The following is an 18339-nucleotide window of genomic DNA, read 5'->3' as shown; positions in this document are numbered from 1 at the left end:
ATCCCACCTTGTTTCCACAAAGATCAAGTTAATTGAGCATTACTTTCATGGTTTTATGAGATCAAAATACTCATGTATTTAAGATAGAAAGCTATGTCCATTTTGATAATTTTTTAATTTAGTTAAGTGGAAATAAGTAGAAAATCCTCCTAATTTTTAAATTCTAACTATGGTCTCAAATGATAAATCAACCTAGGCACAGGAGTAGGTACTTTGGATTTAATTGGGATAAACTTACATAGGTGTTTGAGAGATATTTCAAACAACCATTGTACTTTTTAAGAGAAAGGACATATCTATAGAAGAAATGAAGAAATAAACTTCAGCAAGCCCAAACTGTTTTACTTATGAAACATGGCAATACCACTGTTTTTTTAATGAAATTTGACACTTTTGAACAAAACTGATTTTATGAAAATAGCCAACAAATATATCATTTTAAAATTCGGCGATTTAAAAGTGAATTCCAATGTATAATTTAGAACCTGGACAAAGGTGGTTTTCATGTATGTTTGCCATGAAAACAGCAAGTATCAATAGTTGAGTTTTTGAAGGAATTTTTTGTCATTGTCCATTGATGAAGTTTTATTGGAATATACCCATCCCCATTTTTTTTTCTAATTTTTTATTTTAATTCTAGTTCTGTACAACACCAGGTGCTTATCACAGCAAGTGCAGTCCTTAATCTCCATCACCTATTTAATCCATTCCCTCCCTCTCCCTGGTAACCATCGGTTTGTTTTCTATAATTAAGAGTCTGTTTCGAGGTTTGTCTCTCTCTTTCTATTTCCCTTTGGGTTTTTTTTTTGTTTTGTTTTTTTTGTTGTTGTTGTTTTTTGCTTTTTGTATTTTGTTTGTTTTTTTGAGGGAGAGGGAGGGAGAGAGGGAAAGAGAGAAAGTGTGCATGCGCGCGAGCCAGTGAGCAGGGGAGAGGCAGAAGGAGAGGGAGAGAGAATCTTAAGCAGGCTCCATGCCCAGGGTGGAGCTTGACTCAGGGTTCAATCCCAGGACCTTGAGATCATGACCTGAACTGAAATCAAGAGTCCAGCACTTAACTGACTGAGCCACCCAGGCGTTTTCTCAAATTCCACATGTGAGTGAAATCATATGGTATTTGTTTTTCTATCACTGACTTATTTCGCTTTTACATACAGTACTTCTTTTGCTATGGGTACTGTTTAATAAATGTCCTTACTTTAACATGAATTAATAATCCCACCTTGTTTCCACAAAGATCAAGTTAATTGAGCATTACTTTCATGGTTTTATGAGATCAAAATGCTCTCTAGCTCCATCCATGTCATTGCAAATAGCAAGATTTCATTCTTTTTTATGGCTGGGTAATATTCCATTGTAGATATATACCACATCTTTATCCATTTATTAGTCGATGGAGACTTGGGCTACTTCCATATCTTGGTAGTTTTTACAGTTTTAATTTAAATAAATTGGCCATATATGTCATTAGTTTTTAGTACGTAATGTAGGATAATATTCATACAGTTGGTGATTTTAGAATTACCTTTAGATACACATGAGGAGTTCCATAGGTACCTCTCAGGGATCAGTGCAGCAATTTCAATATTGTGTGCAGACTACATGAGTAAAGATAAACTGTTAGATCCTGATTTTAAGCACTAAATTCAACTCTTTTTTTGAAGATTTTATTTATTTGAGAGAGGGAGAGTGCACACGTGCACGCGTGCGTGTGCGACACACACATACACACACAGACACGAGCTGGGGGGAGGGGCAGAGGCAGAGGAAGAAGCAGGCTTCCCACTGAACAGGAAGCCTGAGCAAGGCTCCATCCCAGGAACCTGGGATCCTGACCCAAGCCGATGGCAGATGCTTAAATAGCTGAGCCACTGAGGTGCCCCTAAATTCAACTTTGTTAATATCTTTGAACTACTTCAGTTTTTCTTGTGAATCCAGAAACTTAGCTAGTTTTCCTTAATTCAGATTCTAAGTGAATAATTCCATTCTTTTATTTTTTTTTATTTTTATTTTTTAGAGTAACACCTACATATTCATTTGCTTTATCTCACAAACAAAACACATTCAGAACAGCAATACCACCACTGTCACCAAGATGATTACTGAAAAACATTTAAAAATCGTTTTTTTGTGGGTATGATTTTTCCATGTTCTCTTCCTCTTTTAAAAAGTTCTATATTAAGGAGGGCACGTATTGCATGGCGCACTGGGTGTTATACGCAAGCAATGAACCATGGAACTTTACATCAAAAACCAGGGATGTACTGTATGGTGACTAACACAATAAAAAAATATTATTAAAAATAAATAAATAAATAAAAAGTTCTACTGTGGGTCATGATTTCAGGGTGGTGAGATCGAGCCCTGACCTCAGGCTCCATGCTCAGCGGGGAGTCTGCTTCCCATTCTTTTAAAAGTTTAACTTTTCATCCTTTTTTTCTTCCTTATGAAATTTGTTTTTTTTTTTTTTAGTTTTTATTTTCCTTTTTATGAAATTTGAATTTTTGTGGCTTTTTAATTAAATCTAAAAGACCAGAATAAAGTTGGCATGTACAAATATATAGAAATTTATAATCATTAAGATATTTTCCCTCTCTTTAACCCTTTCTTTCACTCCCATACATCCTTCTTTCTCCCCCACTCCCTCCCAACACAGAAGAGGAGGGGTTGGTATCTGTCATTGTGCAAGCACATTCAATTGAAATTCATTCAGTTGTGTGATTTTCTGAGTTAAAATGGTATTACTGTTTTTGATAGTTATGTTCTGGAGTTAGGAGGAAGAATTTAAGTAAAAGTTCATTATGACCAGACCTATTAGTCTTTGTATCTTAAAAGACATCTATAGCTTATAAAACGATTAGATTTGAAAATGGGCACCATTTATCTCTTTAAATACTCTAGACTCTGTAAGGTGACACTTTAAAAACATTTTCTCCAATCATTTCTGGTGCAGGGTTTTCCTTTGCATTAATATTCCTGTCGTTCTTACTACCAGTTATCATTATCTTGTGGCTAGCTAGATCTGAGTCCATGGATAAGGCAATGTAGCATTATTAAAAAATAAATCCAGTCAATTCAGTGAGTTAAAAATTTTTTTACACATTACTAAATTTAAATTATTGATTATTTGGCTGTTTTATATTATTGTAAACATTACTAAATAAAAATTCTCCTTAAGCAGCTTATAATTTATTTTACTTATTCTCTTAGAGCTTAATGATTTTTAAAAAGTACTTTAAATTTATTACATTACAATATTACCTTTATCTCTTTTTACTGGCTGTAGAATGAAAAGTTCAGACATTAAAATATATAATATTATGTATTTTAATTTCACATGTGACCAAAACATCCTTGAAAAATATTCAAGAATACAGAAATATCATTGTTATGAGCAACAACCACTTAAGAAAACTTTGCTCTTCGAAAAATGAAGGGGGTGGAATCAGAGAGGGAGACGAACCATGAGAGACTGTGGACTCCTGGAAACAATCTGAGGGTTTTAGAGGGGAGGGAAGATGGGTTAGCCTGGTGATGGTTATTAAGGAGGGCACATATTGCATGGAGCACTGGGTGTTATAAGCAAACAATGAATCATGGATTACTACATCAAAAACTAATGATGTACTGTATGGTGACTAACATAACATAATAAAAAACAAAAACACAAAACTTTGTCCTTCTCCAAGCTGTCCATAAATTTCTTAATGTATTTTTTATTTATGTCATTATTCCAGTTTTAACATTTTCCCATGGTTTCCTTATTTTTTCTGTTGATTTCTCATCTTTTTTTCTTTTTTTCCCACCCTTATATGTAAGGAGATGTCTTATTTTTTCATATGTACTTGTATTTTTCATTATCATTTCTCATCCGTTAGAAATTGCATTTGAAAAACCAACTCAATTTATTGTTTACAAAATAAATGTTCTTCTTTGACAACAAAATCTAGTTAGGCTTTTAATGACATGTCATGTGAAGTCTGCCACAAACCCATTTTCAATTTTCATTATTTTTTATTTCATTGATCATCAATACAGCAAATGATTTGGGATAGAAATAATCATTGCCTTTTCCTTTAATTACTTTGCAGGGAGGTTTAGGAGTGAATATTTTTGTTTTAGATAATGTAGAAAATAAAAATGTAGGTTAAAAAAATGATTAAAAATTCCATGAAATATCAATTCTAAGAGACAGTCACAAGCAAGACTGGTATATATTTTAAAGAAGATATATTTCTATTTACATTTTATGGATTTCCCAAAAGGGTTATCCTTATTATAGTGTTTTGTGACTTGTTTGTTTAAAAAATGGGGATTTTGAAGAAGCTTATAGTATACTTTGTCTTAGTTATATCTGAAGTAGAAATTGAGAGTAAGTGTATATTTGAGTAGATGTTTTAATATTTAAAACATTTAAAAAATGACAGTGTTTTTCAAAAAGTTGTGGCTCAAAACATCACCTTAGAGGGATACGCTCAGAGAATAGCTGAGTTATTTTAAGTAAAATATATATTTTAAAAGATGTGATATATTAAACGATGTGTAAGGCAGCTAAAATTTTTTTGAGACTCAAATTTCATAGGTGTATGTTCTTGTGGGGCAATAGACTCTACATGTAATAATAATTCATTTGCTTTAAGTTTGTACCTATATAAAATTTGATTAATTTTCTTCTGAATCAAGTGATAAATACTATGTGACATGATAGTATGTGTTAATAAACACTAAAATTTTTTAAATTACAGTTATATTCCCAACTGATATATTTTTTCATGTCTTCTTAAGGTGATGCCTCTCAAAAGTTTTTTTCTTCATTACCTTGTGGTGGACTTGGGGTGAGTATGAGTTTGTTTACTGCTTTGAAATAACATAAATTACCAAAAATATCTCCTTTGATTTACCAATTCAGGCCATGTCTTTGTAAAAGTTATCCTAGACTTCAGGACTGGCTAAATAATTTGTAGGGCTCAATTCCCAATAAAAATGCAGGTCCCCGTGCTCAAAACTTACTAAGAATTTCAAGATGGCGACTCAGTGAATTAATCCAACCGTGCGACCCTTCTAACTCTAGGGTTTTGTGTGACTACACAGGTCACATGCCCATAAAGCCAGCTTTGTTAGACTTTTGTGTAGCTGGAGAAAAGTTAACACAAGAGGGTTTAACAGTTTTGCAGCAGAATTAAGTTCACAATAGAGTTACACTGAGTATGCAAGTACATTATATTCCTGATGAAAATAGCATAAACTTCACAAAGTGCTTTGCATTGTGGCACATTTTGTTTGTGAACCCCTAGGGTCATTTTTGTCTTCAGTAATTAACAAAGCTTTTTTTCCCCAGGATATTTATATCACATTTCAAGGACAAATTTGTTTGAATCCAGTGACATATGAAGAAAAACGTCTACATTTTTGTGGATGATTAGAACACATTCTTTAACCTGCAGTCTATTTAAAGTTAACCCTTACCAGTACTAAACTGTCATCCTGTAGAACTAAGTGTTAAACCATGTTAGGACAGCATAATTCTCGATCAGGTTTCAAAGACTGAGGAATTTAAATCAATTAGGCTTCTTGGATATTAAAGGGGAAGAACTGTGTATGTCATATTTTAGGCAATATATTGCTATAAATAGATCTTATACAGGAAAGTCCTGTATATTTTAAGTTAATTCTATTGTTTTAGTGATTCTAAATTTAGCAAGGATAATCTTTCTATTCCTTCACCTGTGATTCTGCCCTCTCTAGAAATAAGAATGGCAACTATGACAACCAATATCTGCTTGGATTTTATAGTTTGCTAACATACAACTGAAGTTTATAAGAGCTTTGTAAAATAGTTATTATTATTATTAATACCATTTTGCAGATGAGAAACTGAGGGCTCAGAGAACTATTATTTTCCTGAAATCACACAGTAAAGGTTTAGGCTAAAAGTATGAGGTTGATGTGCATGTCCATGTGCAGGAGTTCTAAAAGAGCTCATTAGGTCCTTCCATGGTTTTCATCTTCAGCAGGCCGGCCACAGTCCCTAGAGCCTAGCAGTGCAACAGTGTGGCTGGTATAGTGTGGTACGTTTTGTGGCAGCTCACCAATGAGCTTCATTTTTTGACCCTGAGCACAAGACAGTCACCATCCTACATAAATCCTTCATTATTTTTAGCAAACTCACTGCGAAGCCAGGAACTTGTAAAATCATTTGAGAAAGCAGAGGATAAACTGATTTTTAAAATAGGTTTCATTGGCTTTTGTGCTTATTTTCTAAAATGCCAAGTGCTCATTTTAAGAGAATGGCTGATTACCTGCGAATGAAGCAAAGAATGAAAGCTAATAGCTAATTAGAAGGTACAGTGATGGAGAGGAAAGCACAGATGTTAAAAGAGTGAAAGTCATTAAATTCCCACTCCTTTACACTTAATTCGTGACCCAGAGCTGAAATGAGGAAAGCTCCTTAGGCTCCCATCTCCCACAATCTGACTTGGATTGTGCCTGTACTACACTATCCCTTGAACACAAAATACCTCTACTCAACTGCTCTAAACCCATACCAAGGTAACTTCTTATTCCGTAGCTAGAACTGCTCTAGTAAACTCTTAGAAGTACCTAAGGAATGAAGAGTGAGTACTGCTTTTGTCGCTGTATGTCCAACACAAAGCACAGTCAGTATCCTAGAATACATCCTTACTAATGCCCCCAAACACTTTATCCTTGGTGGCAGCAATGGTAGTAGGTAAATCTAGCTTCAGCAAGCAGAGGCAGGAGGTGGAAGACTGTATTAGTTTGACTTCAGTGCTGGAGAGGGCTGGAGAGAGGCACTTCTGGTTATTAGATTGGACCCTTGGTCTTCTGATGGTCTGGTGGTTTTATGTAGGTCCAAGTGAGTGTGAACATGTGTGTGATACGTGCATGTGCACACACAAGCTTGTCCATGTTGGTACTCTAGAGAACTAGTTTGATTTGGCCTTTTCTTTTTCTTTCCAGAAACCAAATTGTGTTCTTAGGTATTCAGAAACCTTCTTGCCCCTCAGATCTTGGGTTTTAATATAAGTCCTAAGAGAAACTCTGAATCCTGTAGATTCGTACCAGTCTAAATTTTTACCTTTGGGACACTCCTTGACATATTAAGTATACAAAGATGGCCAGTATGAACTAAGAGTGACCCAACTTCACAACATGGGGCACTTCAGAAAACTTGGAAACCACCAAAATTGCTCCTGTGTTAAGGTACTTTCCTGTTCATATTATTGGTTTAAATTCCAAAATACTTAATGCTCCCCAATTATTAAACTCCAGTCCCTAGAATATATACCTACTGAAGGCTGATGGGTTGACTGGCTTTTGGGGAGACTACCTGGGACATTGTGAAATCAGAAAAATCCCTATTTCTTATTAAATTTTCTCCTAAAACTGCATATGATAATTTTTTAAAGTTTTTTAATTATGATATAGTTAACGTATAGTGTTATATTAGTTTTAGATGTAAAATATAGCAATTCAACAATTCTAAACGTTACCCAGTGCTCATCATGATAAGTGTACTCTTTGCCTGTGATAATTTGCCAGTAGTTGGTTAAGTCACTTCAACGGACAAATGGTACTTAAGGTGCTTTAAAGTATGTTTTCCAGAATTGCATTTTGAGCAACAATTGCAAGGGTTTCTTATTCCTTTGAATTTTGGTTTGGTTCTCATTTTGTTAGTTACTGTGGCATGACTCACTTCTCATTAGTGTGTGATTGCACTACAAGAAAATGCATCAGTTGCAGAGAGCATTTTACCAAATCCCAGGACTTGGTCATCATCTAATGATATAGATAATTAAGGGACTCTGGAAATAAAAGCCAGTGCGGAACCATTTTAGTTCTCACTCTTAAGGGTATATCACTAAAAATAGTGATCATTTTTCTGGCCATCTGACCTGCTGCTGTGTGAAGAAATCTTGAAATCATTTCTCAGCTTTATTTTTCCCTCTTCACTTGATAGGCCACAAAAAAACCACAAAAGCAGGGACGAGCAGGCTTTTATGATAATGTCGTCATCAGCTCCCAGCTTCAAACACTTCTGCGGCTTTTGAGTTGTCATTTATAACTTGGAACTGAATCGACCCATAATTCCCTTGATACACTAGGAGAAATTGATAACAGACTCTGCACTTCTTTTATGGCTTGGAGGAGGCAACTCCAATCACATCACTATTGGCAGGCAATATTATTTTTTGACATGGTTGTAAAAGTATAAAGGAGCTTATGGCATTTGTTTAGATGAGGAATGGGCTCTCAAGCTGTGCTGGGGTTTACAGGACCAGATTAGTGAGAAGCAAAGGGAATATGATGTTTGCAAACAGGATATGATTTTATATATAAGTTTGGGTTTCATGCTCTGTTCCCTGGGGAAAGCCCTGCAGACAGCAGAGAATTCCACTTTTATCCTACAACAGACAAGCTCCTGGTGCCAAAAGGCAGAAAAATAAACGTAGTCAATGGGCAGTGTCAGACCCTTAATTGGAGGAGGAGGAGCTGTGGAAGAGGCAGAACAATTCCCTAGGAGGAATGAGGAATTGCTGAGCATGGGCAGAATTTGGGCCCGCCTAACTGGTCAAAGATGTGCCAAAAATGAGGCTCTGTGAGGTTTAATCAAGGCACCTTCTCCAGCAGCAACTCAGTCAATCTGTGAACACGAAGCTGGCTTTTTATTACAAACTTTTACTCTGCCCATATTCTATTTGATTACTCCTAAATCTGACACACTGTGAAGGTTAGAGATGTCATTTTTGTGATTTGGAAAGGGGGTTGGGGAGAAGGATTAGGTGGTTATGGGGAGGTAATTTAAGGCTCATTTCAGTTGCCCTGAGGTTTTCAGCAGACATTTCAGTTATGTACTAACTATACTCACTGTACAGGAGACAAATTTGGATGAAATGTCTCAAGTTTTCTTTTCTGTCAGATTTAAAATGTAAGTCTCTCCTCTGATATATAAAATTCACATATATATAAATATTATATATACATACATTCAAAAGAAAATTGTCTGCTATTTTCTACTGCGTTTGTATCTTTGTATTATTTTACCCATTACATTACTTTGGGTCTTCCCCAATAACAGTAAAAAAAAAAAAAAAAAAAAAAAAAAAAGTTCTAGTGGCAAGTCTTTTAAGGGACCTCTCTGACTTTCTCTTTTGTATTATAATATCAGGAAATAATTTATTTTATGACCAAATATATGGACATATAGTTAAATTCAGTGTAACAGAAATATTTGATTAATACATTTTTCTTCTGCTATTTAGAGTGGTCGTCTTCGAAGCACAATCAGTTATTTAGAAGGCATAACATATGCCATCATATGAAGAGTGAAGGCCAGGAAAAGAAGACTTTTTGCCAGTGATTAGATAAGGTGTAGGGAATACAAAGACTAATGAGACCACTTTTCTCAGTTGCTCATAGCCTATGCATTGTGCTGATTTGGACAGATGTGCTGTGGGAACACAGAGAAGGGAGCTTCCAGAACAGAAAAGAAAGAAGAGCGTTGTGGGAACAATTTAATTAGTCATAAGCTAAATACATTTTCAAGAATGATTAGGAATGCACATATTTGTATGAGTTTTTGGGAGGGATTTGGGGGGGCATATCTAGGCCTATTAATTGTTTAGGACATAATAACACACCATATTTTTAACAATCACACTAAGCTATTGCTGATTAGTAAGGAATTTTTTTCCCTAAAGCAATAACAACAAAACCTAATGTTTATGCCAAAATTTGTATGTTCCAAAGTTTTGATATTGAGTCAGGAACCCCTTCGTTTTATCGTTAAGTATATGCAGTACGTGCTATTCCCTCCCAGTTGTCCTAAACAGGCACGGTGCCTGTTATTACATCTGCAGAAAGAGGTGGGGGTGGCATCTGTTTCTTACTTGCAGTAATCAGGATAATGTCGATTTCCTTTGTATTAGTACTCAGCTCAAACCTGACTTGCAATCAGTGCTTCATTTCCTCCACTGCTGCTATCAGAGATGCATCACAGCCCTCTTCCCTCCAGCACAGTGAGGATCCACTAAGATTTGGGATCTGTCTTTTCCCATCTCCCCTTCTTCTATTTGGATTTTCATTAGTTTTAAACTGGATGCAAATGATACTATCAGGAACACCCCATAGCACCTGGAAAAAGTAAAACTGATAAGCTGCCCTAATGAAATTGTTTCAGAATTTTGGTTCAAGTTGTAGAGTCCACAAAAAGATCATGTTGTCCCAGATGTGGAAAATACAGTACAAAATATTATGCAAGCTAGGAAATTCCTTCTAAGTAACAAAGGAATTTTCCAATATTGCATAGATTTTGCTTATTGTATGTACTCAATAATAGTTGCAGGGAAGTAGATGATATTCCCCACAGAGATAAACATATATACATAACTATGTTTACTACAAAATGTAAAATTGTATATAACCTTTAAGTGTCCAGTGTTCATTGCAGAAAAGAGGACAATTAGAAATGAAAACCTTAACTTCCTTCTTAATTCACTTAGCTGTAGAATCTCATTTGTGATTAACTTCTTTCTGTTGCTTTGACTTCATGGCTAAGCACAACAGGATGCATTTTGAAATTCTATTTTAATTTTCTAATTTAAAGTACACATGAATATAAGACAGCTATTAAAATTTTTCTGTTGTCAACATGAGATATCTTAAAAATGCCATTGTCAAAGCTTTACACATGTGTTTTTTACTTGGGACCACAACACCTATAAAAAACTATATGAGCAACACTGTCAACCAAAGGAATGTCAATAGCAGAGAAGAAGAAAATATATCCATTTCTGAAATTTCTTGTTCTATTATTTTTCTCTGGTCTATGATTCAATTTCTCTAGAGAAATTGAAGCTTAGACTTTCCCGTTGCTAAAGGTAAATGGATTTGATGAACATTAAGCTTTAAATTCAAAAAATTTATAGTTCTATGAAACAAAAACTCTGAGAAATTAAAAAGTACTCAAATAAATTTGAATATACAATCATCTACTGGTTGCCACTTCTGTCAAGAAAACATAAGGCCTGAGTGTAGAAGTGTAGATGAACATTTAGAGTTGTAAAGGAAATGGAACTACTTAGATAAAAGGAATCGTTGGTCAGCTTCTATGTTGTGCAGCTTGGAATGCAGCTAAATCCTGGCCCATCTCACCTTTTCATTTTGATGTGAAAAAACTGCATTAATATTTTCATTTGTTGTATTTCTACCCTGGATAGTTCCTGATCCAGATACTCATCCCTATAACAAACTAATATCCAATACAGAATATTAATACAACATTATTGGGTTTGTCTTTGTTAAGTATTTTGACAGAGAAAGTTTAGTAAAGCATAATTTCTAAATTTTCATATTGTATCATTTTCTTTCAAAATCCAAAACTAAAATAGATTAGTTTACTGAATGCTTGAGCCATAACAAGCAGTTCACGGCAGAGTCCCTCGGACTTAATCATTCCAAACTCCTGGGTAGAACCTATAGCTCCTGATTCCTAGGCAAGCAGCATCATTATTACTGTACAAGGTCTTACTTTAAGATCTAAAATAATGAGTAAAAGTAAGGACTTGAAAGACTAATCAATGGCTTAGCAACAAAGCGTGCATTGAATCATATTTTTTAATGAAGACTATTAAAAGACTACTATATTTGAGAATGACACACATTCAAAATCATTTGGTTAATTTATTTTACCATATTCTAAATAACATGGCGTATATGGTCTCTAAGTAATATTTCCTGTAGACTCATGTAGATAGCCTTTAAAATGATCCTGTACCATTTCAAAGTGTTTCTCTTCAAAGAAATAAAAAACAAGGCCTGAATGTAGTGAAATTCTTTGCTGCCAAAGAGATTACTTTTTTCCCCACCTTAACCTGTTGCTTCTCCTTTAGACATTGCAATATTATTCATTCAGTTATTAAATAAAGAGGTAATGAGAGACTCCTCTGTGATAAGTATGGAGCAACTCTAGCTGCATATTCTTCTTTTAAATTTTTTATTTTCTTTTCATTTCTCACTCATATCCCTTATTATGCTTACCACTTTACTCTGTGTTAATCTTCCTCCGTTTATATTCATCAACTTTAGTGAGAAAGACCTGGGAGTCCCGGTGATATGGACTGAAGGCAAAATACCTGGTCTTTTCATTGAACGAGATCCAAAGTCATTTTTCTATGAAATATTTGTACAGGACAGCCTTTCTTTCTCAGCTTTCTTTGACAGAGGCATCATCATTTTGAGAACTAGTGAGTGCACTATCCAGTGTCAGCTAACTATGCTATTAAAAGCAAGTATGAAAGAAGTCAGATACCCAATACTAATTGGCTTTAGACTTAATATATTTACAGTTTCTGGAGGCTACCTCAACTTGGGGCAGAATTCATTCACTCATTTATTCACTTGTTTACATAATAAATATTTATTGATTGCTTATTAGAAGCTAGGAACTGTAAGTACAGCAATGACTAAAACAATAAAAATTCTATCCTGGTAGAACTTATATTCTTGTGGGGAAGACAGATAAACAAATATACATTAGTTCAGATATGTGTGGGTAATGATGAATATTATGCAGAAAAGAAAGCAAGGAAGATAGTATGGAATCTGGGGACAGAAATGGTGGTTAATGGGAAGTGTTACCTTTTGGAGCTTGGCATTAATGTGAGGGATGACCTGGGAATCCTGGCTTCTTGTGGTGACTAACTTAAGGAGGGGTAATAGGGGGCACCAAAGTAGGCTTGTTAAGACTGCGCAGAGTTCTGGGTCCCCATCTTCAATCCCACCTATGAAGATGTGACGATCTTGGGGGGTAGGGTCGTTCTATCCAGAACATACCGAATTCCTGGCCTCCTTTTTGACTCCTGGATTGAGATGTGGTGGATTTACAGTCACACCTTGAGATCCTGAAATCTCCCTTAAGATCTGACCTTGGAGGTATGGAGGAGCTTGAAAGTGGAGGCACAATTATCCAAGCTGTGGCTGTGAGACATCTGGGTAGCTCCAGATCTTAGCAGCCTTATGTGCTTTGAGGTTCCCAGTTCCTGGGAACGTTATTTGGACATAGTTTCCTATATAAATTGTGCAGCTGCAAATTAGATACAATACTCTTAACACCTGCCTATTTTCAAGTATATTGCAAATGCCCTGAAATTTGCATTATATTTCCCAGTGGTTTTTCATGTACATTTTAGTTGCTTCTTTAGTAGACACTATTATACTGTGTCCTCAGTTGTCTCTAGCTGGTCTCTGCTGATTTATATCTGAGCTGCTAGATTCAGGGTAGCTGATTAATTGATTTGGATCAGTGCATGAAGCAGAGTATGATGACTTTTCTATTTGTTCATGACCAGTTGTATGTTGCGTATACATAGCACAAGGAGCACAAACTTTGGAGTCTAAAATCCAGAGCTATGTTTTTCTGTTAATTTTCTATTTGTGATACTCAGTATCTTAAATATTAAATGGGATGAATCAACAAAAAAATTCAGCTAAGTTATATAGGGCTGTACTTTTTTTTTTTTTAAGATTTTATTTATTTATTTGACAGAGAGAGAGACAGCCAGCGAGAGAGGGAACACAAGCAGGGGGAGTGGGAGAGGAAGAAGCAGGCTCCCAGCGGAAGAGCCCGACGTGGGGCTCGATCCCAGAGCTACGGGATCACCCCCTGAGCCGAAGGCAGACGCTTAACGACTGAGCCACCCAGGCGCCCCAGGGCTGTACTCTAAACATCTAAGAAAAATTATAATCCTTAACTTTGACCCAAAAGGTCGATTTAATGAGGGGATGATCTATTAGGTGAGATATTCTGGCCTCAGCAGGGCCAGAGAACCCTATAAAACATACCTGTTGGTTCTCATAGAACTGGACTAATTCAGTCTCACATCAGAGATTAGCTATTCTTTACATGCAGCTTCCAATGATAACCTTCCTCACGTCTTTTAATCCTCACAGCATTCCCAGAAGTCTTGTTACTAAAGGTGTAACTGAGGCTTCCTATTTTGCAGAAAAGGAAACTGAGGCTCGGAAAGGGGAGTAACTTGTTCAAGTCACACAATTAGTAGGTGGTAAAGTAGAGATGTCTTGATTCCCTAGCTGTTATCCATAGTACTATGCACACACAACTCACCACAATGTCAATCTCATATGATTATCAACACCCATTTCACAAATGAGAATAATCCTAACCATAAGAAAGCACAGTTGTTTCTTTTGCCAAGAGCATTCTCTTTATTGTAATTCCTATGAAGTATTAAATCCATGCACTCAGACATCATTAATTTGGGGTAAAAAATTCTGAACCTCTGCACAGCATTTTAATTCAAACTAGAACAGTGAAAAACCTCTGCCCTTGAACCAAACTACTGTGGGAAGAGTTAGAGAGAATCTCATTTCACACACCTACTGGGTCAGAGTTAATTTTATTAAGCAGTCTTGATAGGAACAGGGCTCTAACATTCACTGTCTAGTGATTACAAGGATTAGCATATTATGAAATATCCTTTCCACAGTATGTTCATCAGATTAAATGAAGTAGTAGGAAAAATACTGAGATGGTATTACTTGACTGTGTCTCTAACTCAATCTTGGTAGGACTGACCAGCAGATTACTGTGAATAAGCAGCAATAAGGACTCTTAGATTCCTTGATTGACCACATAACCCACAAGAATTCATATATTATTGGCAAATCCTGGAGTCCACTAGTATCTTAAGAATCCTTAGAGTCTCAAGATGTAGCACTTTGCCACAACAAATATGTTCCTGTATTTATTCTTACACTGGCACATGAATAGCAAAGGGATATTTTTCTGAAGATGAAGAGTGACTTAGAAATTGTACATGCAAGGTCAGTAGGGCTGCTAGAAAGCAGTTGATCATACTGGAAGGGGATTTGTGGTAGAGCATTAACGTACGTGGCATGCCCCTTGTCTCTTCCAGCTGCTGCATTAATAGTTCATGCCTTCTTTCCATATGGAATATTGGTCACAGTATTCATTCATCATATCCATGGTTTTACTTGGAATCTGAAGGTCTTCCCTATAGCCACTGTATTTCTTTTTCATCTCACCATGACTAAAGAAGCTAAGGTGTGGGCATTATAACCTACAAGTGATCCCAAGGGAATGGGCTGTCATTCATGCGTTCCTCCCAGTGTTGAACATAAGAGAGAGAGCATGTGGGTTCACCCACCCATTGTCATCATAAATCCATCCCAGCTCCATTTCAAAAGTCTCAAGATTTCAGCAGAACATCTAACATGAAATGAATATATACATTCAAAGAGCTGGCATGTATCACACGGGAGAAGGGAGAACACCCATTGTTAAAGGCTGCAGAGCCAACCAAAGAATACAATAAAGAATACCATGGGTCCTCAGCCCAGAAATTTGACTCTCAACATTATTCTATGGGAGGAAAAAATAAGAGTCACCCAGAGTTATAGAGGGCTCTCAAGAATTTTTGAAGTTTGCTACCTAAATAACGGCACAACTCACCCTGAGTGAGTTGCATGCATGAGTGGAGGGAGAGGGGTAGAAGGAGAGGGAGAGAGAGAATCTTAAGCAGGGTCCACTCTGAGCGTAGAGCCTGATATGGGGCTCGATCTCACAATCCTGAGATCATGACCTGAGCCAAAATCAAGAATTGGATGCTTAACCAGCTGAGCTACCCAGATGTCCCTCTTCATCTTTAAAATGGGGACAGTTGAGGCTCTCTCGTTGCATTATTGTGAGGATCAAATGTGATGATGCAGTGGCAACTGTGTGTAGAGAATGGACGCTACTCCACTCTGATGAGTGGCCCTAATTAAGATGAGAGGTCCTAATTGTTTTGCAGAGAATAAATAAGCTGCTACCTCAAGGGTGTGATCTAAAAGATTCTTCAAAGCCCTGAAACCTTCAGGCCTCATCTCACATCATACTACCCAACTAGTGTTCTCCCATTAGAATTACGGCACTTTAGGGTGACTGGTAAGGTGAGAGTGGGGATTATTTTTAGAAGCCTTTGTGGTGAGGCACATGGGCAGAAAAACTTGATTTAGACATTGGAACATTTGGATTCAAATAACCATGTTGTCACTGCTTCAAAAGTGTTTCTCTAACTCTAAAATATGTATTCTAATTCAGTAGAACTGGTTGGGGCCTAAGATTCTACATCTCTTACAAACACCCATACATATGATGTCAGTGTTGCTGATCCATGGACCACACTTTGAGTGACAAGATCCTGTGTGACTATGAATGGGCAAATCATTTAATTTTTCTGGGCCTCCATTTATTTACCTCTAAAGTAGAGGTGATTTTTGAAACATGGTTTTTCATCCCCTTTGGGGATCAAGTATGGCATTACTATATGGTAATACGTTATCCAAATTTAAATCAACTTTTTAAAAAATCAATTTTTCTGGAAAAATCAGATAGTAGGCTCCAGTTAGCTTGACATTGAAGATCTGATTGATTAATATTTATAGGGATGAGGTGCCTGGATGGCTCAGTTGGTTGACTCTTGATTTTGGCTCAGGTCATGATCTCAGGGTTATTGGACTGAGCCCTGAATCAGGCTCTGTGTTCAGCAGGGAGTCTGCTTGAGATCCTGTCCCTCTGCCTTTCCCTCCCCCCCACTTTCTCTCTTTATCTCTCTGTCTCTGTCTCTGTCTCTCTCTCTCTCTCTCTCTCTTTCTCTCTCTCTCAATAAGACTTGCAGGGATAGCTTCTCTCCTTTGGGCAAATAGTTACAAGACATGGAAGTTTCTATGAGGAACAAGGGTGAACTATGACAACAGAGATCTGGGGCACTAGGGGCACCCCAGATGTTGCCTGTTGATGAGCCAAAGAGAGGAGGCACCTGTTGCTAGCAAATGAAAGCTATGAATCTAGGTGTGGTGCTAACTGAAGAAGAGAGAAGTGTTCTTCACTAAATTAGTGATGTAATGCAGGACTTCAATGGGGAGGGGATTTTCACATTTTAGATTTTTTAGCCACAGTCAAACCCTGTCGAGAAATGTATTACATAGAACTAACCTCTTTTCATTCATTAATTGATTCTTTTGACACTTATTTATTAAGGATCTATTATGTATCAGACCCCGAAGATACCCATAGCCCTGCTCTCATGGCACTTAACACTAGCTCTCATCATATATCATTAAGAAAAGATGTATAGAACACACAATATAGAAAATCTTTTTTTAAGTTCATATCTGTATGTGTCTGCTCAACCTGCCATAAAAAGATATCACTGACTGGGTAGCTTAAACAACAAATTGTTGTTTACTAGCAGCTATATAAATATAAAGTATTCCTAAACAATAGCTCAAGTACCCCCACGAAGTCAAAATTGGTAGATTTCCAAGCTTCTCAGTCATCCTGCATTTGGAATATCATATAACTAGCCTATACTGCAAAGAAATCCAGAGAGAACAGAAAAGAACAAACACATACAAAACAAACAAAACAAAAACATCTACGTAAAAAACCTGATTAACTTTTTAAATAATCATTCCCCTTTCTTCTTGAGATGCTGATGCCCAGGGTAGAAAAATAAGTGCCTTTATCCTATCCCTGACAGCAATGAAGATTTGGTCGACTCTATGTTTTTTTAAAAATATATATTTTTTTATAGTTCTAGAGATTAGAAGTTCAAGATCAGGTTGTAGGCAGGATTGGTTTCTCCTTAGGCCTCTCTCCTTGGTTTGCAAATGGCCAGTTTTTCAGTGTCCTCACATGACTTTTTCTCTGTGTGTGTACATCACTGGTGTCTCTTCCTCTACTTACAAGGATACCAGTCACACTACCTCTTTAAAGACCCTGTGTATAAATTTGGTTACTTTGGAGTTAGGTCTTTATCATTTGTATTTTGGGGGAGCACAATTCCATCCATAACAATATCCATATGTACAGTTGAGTTTGAAATCCCAGTTCTGTGCCTTATCAACTGTGTAACTGTTTGAGTTACTTAAGCTCTCTGAAGCTGAGTTTCCTCTTTCGTAAAAGCGACTAAAAATACCTTTATTAGGCTATCATGGGAAATAAATTAGGTAATGTTTCTAAAATTTTTAACACAGTGTTCAGCACCTCTTTGGTGCTCCAGTTTGTCCCCTACATCTTCCTTTAGATACTGACCAGAGATACTTACTTTATGCTTTCTTTGGGTAATAAATTTGACTTTATTATCTCTTCCACTCAATCTACTAACAAACCAGGCTTTTCTCTCTCTGAATCTTTCCTACTCCCCCCTCCACTTTTACTCTTCCTGGAAAGAAAATATGTACTGGAATCTTCAGCTCTAGACCCTAAGAGTAGAGGCTTGAGGATAGAAAAATATTGAA

At 36.4% G+C, this 18339-nt stretch overlaps 1 protein-coding gene across 6 annotated transcripts in view; it reads left to right on the top strand.

Annotated features, from left to right (window-relative positions):
- HDAC9 (histone deacetylase 9) overlaps positions 1–18339 on the top strand; it is a 726671-nt gene that overhangs the window by 456843 nt on the left and 251489 nt on the right. For all 6 annotated transcript variants that reach the window (XM_045793088.2, XM_087860991.1, XM_045793089.2 and 3 more), the window contains one exon: positions 4783–4832. In XM_045793088.2, coding sequence (XP_045649044.2) covers positions 4783–4832 — 50 coding nt within the window. The remainder of the gene's footprint in view (positions 1–4782; positions 4833–18339) is intronic.

Source organism: Ursus americanus, chromosome 3 (assembly GCF_024610735.1).
Source record: "Ursus americanus isolate L20-20 chromosome 3, mUrsAme1.1.p, whole genome shotgun sequence".
In the NCBI taxonomy this organism is placed as follows: Eukaryota; Metazoa; Chordata; class Mammalia; order Carnivora; family Ursidae; genus Ursus; species Ursus americanus.
This window is presented reverse-complemented; position numbering and strand designations above follow the sequence as displayed.